We start from the raw sequence: 4,330 nt of genomic DNA, 5'->3' as shown, positions 1-4,330 counted from the left end.
ATGACGGGAAAAAAGGGGTAAGAAGATGAGGGAAACCGGAAAGAAGACCGGAAAAAATGGGATATGTAAGAAGATAAAAGGAAGAGGAGGAAAGGAGGAGACGGAAGGAGGAAGAAATTGGTTCAAACTGTCAGGAATAGTACTGAAACAGAGAAGAATTAGTACTAAGAGAGGAATATTAGTATTAAGAGCAATAGAGGGTGTAGAACACTCGAGAGAAGGAGTGTGTGTGTGTGTGTGTGTGTGTGTGTGTGTGTGTGTGTGTGTGTGTGTGTGTGTGTGTGTGTGTGAGTGAGTGAGAGATTGAGGGAGAGAAAATGATGATGACAGCGATATATTATGTGAGAAGAATACATAAGGAAGGCTAGGAGGCTTAAGACTGGCGTTGAACCGATTTGGTTCGAAATAATGCCTTGTGCCTCCTTTTATAGTGTTCTCAGGAGTAGTCCTGAAGCTTCTAGAATGTTCCAGAGAAATATAGAATATACATTAATTTTCTATAGTAAAACTTAAATAAAAATAATATCCTACGTATTACAATAGATAGTGTAATGGTCAAGAGCTCGACCCATGTAACATAAGGTTATGGGTTTCAGTCTTGCCATATCATGGCACTTGCTTTCTCCAAGAATCATGTTTTATTCTGATCAGGGTTTCAATTTTTTTTTCATCCTCTAACATACCAGCACTTCCAAATATATCAGCCATGCGAACATATGCCGCCGCACCATTATTATCTAGTTGTATGGCTTGATCAAAAGACAATCTTCCAAGCACCCAATAGTGAAATCCCTATCATGGCTGAATACTCAAAAAATGGCATTGCCTTGATCACTAAAATAGCCTTATCAAATTGCCCCCCACATCCAAATACTACAACCATGCAATTAAGATGCTCTAAGTTTGGAGAAATACAATATTTTGTAGTCATAATCTCAAAAAGCATTTTGGCATCGTTTACGAGCCTAGAGTGAGCACTTGCACTCATCACACATAATAATGTTATGTTGTCAGGAGATATGCCCTCACTTTCCATGTGTTTGAGACACTTCAGGGCTTCATGTCCTTGTCCTTGTTGAGCATAACCAACAATAAGGGTTGACCAAGCAATCACATCTCGAAGATGAAGCTTTTCCAATACTTTTCTCGCTTTCTCAAGCATACCACATCTAGCATACATATGAACGAGAGTAGTACCAAGAACTATATTCTTCTCTAGCAATTTCCTTTTCACGACCTCATCATGAATTTGTTTGCCCTTGTCTATAGCACCCATGCTTCCACAGACCTTTAGAGTGCAAATAAATGTAACAACATCATGTGATAAACACTCATTTTGCATTCTTTTGAAACTATCGGGTGCGTCATGGCTTTGTCCATGTTGAACATACCCTGAAATTATTGCAGACCATGTGATGACATTGCGATTAAAATGGTCTTCGAGTGCTTTTTGGGCTTTGTCAAGCATTCCACATTTAACATACATATCAACTAAAGTGTTACCAAGCACAATATCCTTCTCTATGAAGTTTCGACTCCTAAATTGATCATGAATTTGTTTGCTTTTTTCTATAGCCCCTAAATTGCCACATGCCTTCAAAATAGAAAGGTAAGTGACTTACCCTTGTGTTTTTTTAAAACAAAATATCCTTCCATTAGTTTTAAAAAAAGGCATATCAGCTACAACCTTAAGGAACATCACGCAATCTGGACATATGCTTTGATTTGTGACCTCGTGAAAGAGATGAAACACTTCCTCACACGGTCCACATCATGTGTGGCCTGTCATCAATGCATTCCATGACATTGCAGTTGAGCACAACATTTCATCAAACACCTTATGAGCATCTGCCATGATCCCACATTTTCCATACATCTCAATGATTGTATTTGTAAGTACTCTCACATCTTCATCTATGCATGTTGGAGAGCCATTTATGTCATCTCCTCAACAAGTAGCCCACATGCAGCATACATATGCACTAATGAACTCCCGATGAAAGAATGGTCATCCAAACCTGTGATAACAATCTCAACATGTAGTTTTTGGGCCCTTTCATTGAATTTAGCATTGCTACATATATGCAAGCTACAAACATAGGTGGTACCATCCAATGAAATGTCCTCATGTTCCATGTCCTCCATGCATTCCAACACTTCCTCACTGAGCCCATGGTCAAACAAGCTTGTGATAATAGTGTTCCATGATACCATTGTGTTTTCTTGATACTTTTCTTGACACATTAAGTGCCTTCAAGATCAGTTTCCAATTTTCTAGCTAATGCTTCGCGGACATTTGGACATCTAGATGTCTTTTAGGGCTTAGTTTACTTTACTAGTTTCAATAGTATAAACATGGGTGTACTAGTGCGTTAGTCTAAGTTAATTTACTTTGAGTTCCTAGTTTTGCACATTGGTTGTATCGTCTTGGTGGAAGGAGCAGCTTCAAGGGTCTTGATGCATGTTCGAGACCTTAAAGGTTTCTTAAAATAATTGTTTTAGTGCTTCTTGTGATCATCTGCTCACAAGTTTTTCACTTGTCTTGCTTGGAATATTGTGGTATACATGGGTTTAAATACGGGCACTCATGACCACTTTGGTCTCCTTAATACATGGGGCAATGTTTCCCTAGACCCTAACAACATAGGTCATTGGTCATTCTCCAATATTCTAGAGTGTTTTGTGTAGAAATATATGTGGCCTTGCCTCACTTGTATTGTGGTTATTATGGTTTGCGTTTAGAGAATGACCTACATGGGCAAGAAATCAAGAAGTTATGTAAGGTAGATTCATATAATCCTCCATTGAACTTTGTCGTGATGTTTTCAACACGTAGTGTGAAACCACCCTAAAAAGGAAATAGAATAGTAGTTCAAATAAACTAGTATTGTGAAGTGAACTTTGTTAGTAGCAAAAAACAAATCATTTTGTCAAAGAGAATGCCTTATGAATAAAAGGTCAAGGGATTATAAACCTTGTATGATGAATGATATAAAGTTAAATGCAGTTTTCAAAAGCATAGAAAAAAGTGGGAAAAAACAAGGCGTGGATATGAAGAACTAGGTAGAGAAAAAAGTTCAAAATTTCTTCATATGATATCCAAATTCGAAAAGAAAATAATCATAAGAAAGCTAACACGAAAAGCTTTCCAAAAATATATTGCATTTCAAATTTGAGATCACACAAGGGAAATAGTGATGAAAAATAGAAACACTTCACATAGATAAGCTTTTTTTACGGAAAAAAGTAAGTAATAGAAAACCTATAAATAAGAGCTTATTCTTAACAAGAATGGGGGAAGAGGAGAAGAGATACAGAAGCCCTACAAAATTGCAAGGCAAAAGAAGAGGAATCATCAACATCAAGAGGCAACATCAACCAAGGATCTCCCTATTCAATACTCCACTCATTTCTTTTCTCCATCTCTCTTCCCCCTTCCTTGATGAACCATTTTCTTTGTATTAAACCTATTGTAACTGAAACCTTATTTTATAAAAGAATCTCTTATTTTGTAAACAAGTAATGTTTCCTTTTACCTACGTGTCTTATGTGTAAACCTTCCTCTTGTGTGTTTGTGTGTCTTGTGATTGGGGACCGTTTCGGGCGTGCCCATGTACCTCTCCTTTCACAAAGGCATTCAAACATTTGTGTCACTTTTGTAAACCTCGCTTGTGTGTTCGTGAGTCTTGTGATGGGAAGGTTTCGGGAAACCATTTGTGTCTTGTGTGTGTAAGCCTTCCTCTCATGCATTCATTTGTCTTGTGACTAGAGGTTGATTCAGGCTTGCCCATGCACCTCTCCTTTTCACAAAGGCATTCAAACTTTTGTGTCTTGTGTGTGTAAGCATTCCTCTCATGTGTTCATTCATCTTATGACTAGGGGTTGATTCAGGCTTGCCCATTCACCTCTCCTTTTCACAAACACGTTCAAATCTTTGTGTCTTGTGTGAGTAAGTACCTCTCGTGCGTTCATTCATCTTGACATGATTAGGGGTTGATTCGCTCCTGCCCATGTGTCTCTCCTTTTCATAAAGGCGTTCGAACTTTCGTGCCTTGTGTGTGTAAGCCTTCCTCCCCTACGTTTGTGTTGTGCTTCTGAGCCCTAAATCCTTCGAGTCCAAAACCTCAGCAGTTTCACCTCACGATCCGCACTTAGTAACAAGTTTTCAAAACCTAATGAAGTGGTGAACTCGACATGAAAGAGCAGTAAGGGAGGATGGAGATGGAAGAAGAAAATTTTGTGGAGATGATGTCAAAGATGATGGTGGATCTACCGCGGACAAGGCGCAATGTGTCGTGACTCTTGAGTAGGAAGCAGAGAGAGAGCGATG

General features: G+C 38.6%; 1 protein-coding gene across 1 annotated transcript; it reads right to left on the bottom strand.

Moving 5' to 3' along the window:
* Positions 1-754: 754 nt before the first annotated feature.
* LOC147870077 (putative pentatricopeptide repeat-containing protein At3g28640) lies at positions 755-1,276 on the bottom strand. The gene has a single exon (XM_087329190.1). It carries the CDS (start codon positions 1,274-1,276, stop codon positions 755-757), a length of 522 nt encoding a protein of 173 aa, XP_087185316.1.
* Positions 1,277-4,330: the final 3,054 nt, after the last annotated feature.

This window comes from Azolla caroliniana, unplaced genomic scaffold (genome assembly GCF_043228905.1).
Source record: "Azolla caroliniana isolate FFs.n. ecotype wild unplaced genomic scaffold, voAzoCaro1.0.p SCAF_1, whole genome shotgun sequence".
Classification (NCBI taxonomy): domain Eukaryota; kingdom Viridiplantae; phylum Streptophyta; class Polypodiopsida; order Salviniales; family Salviniaceae; genus Azolla; species Azolla caroliniana.
Note: the sequence above shows the minus strand (reverse complement) of the source record. Positions and strands in the feature narration are given on the sequence as shown.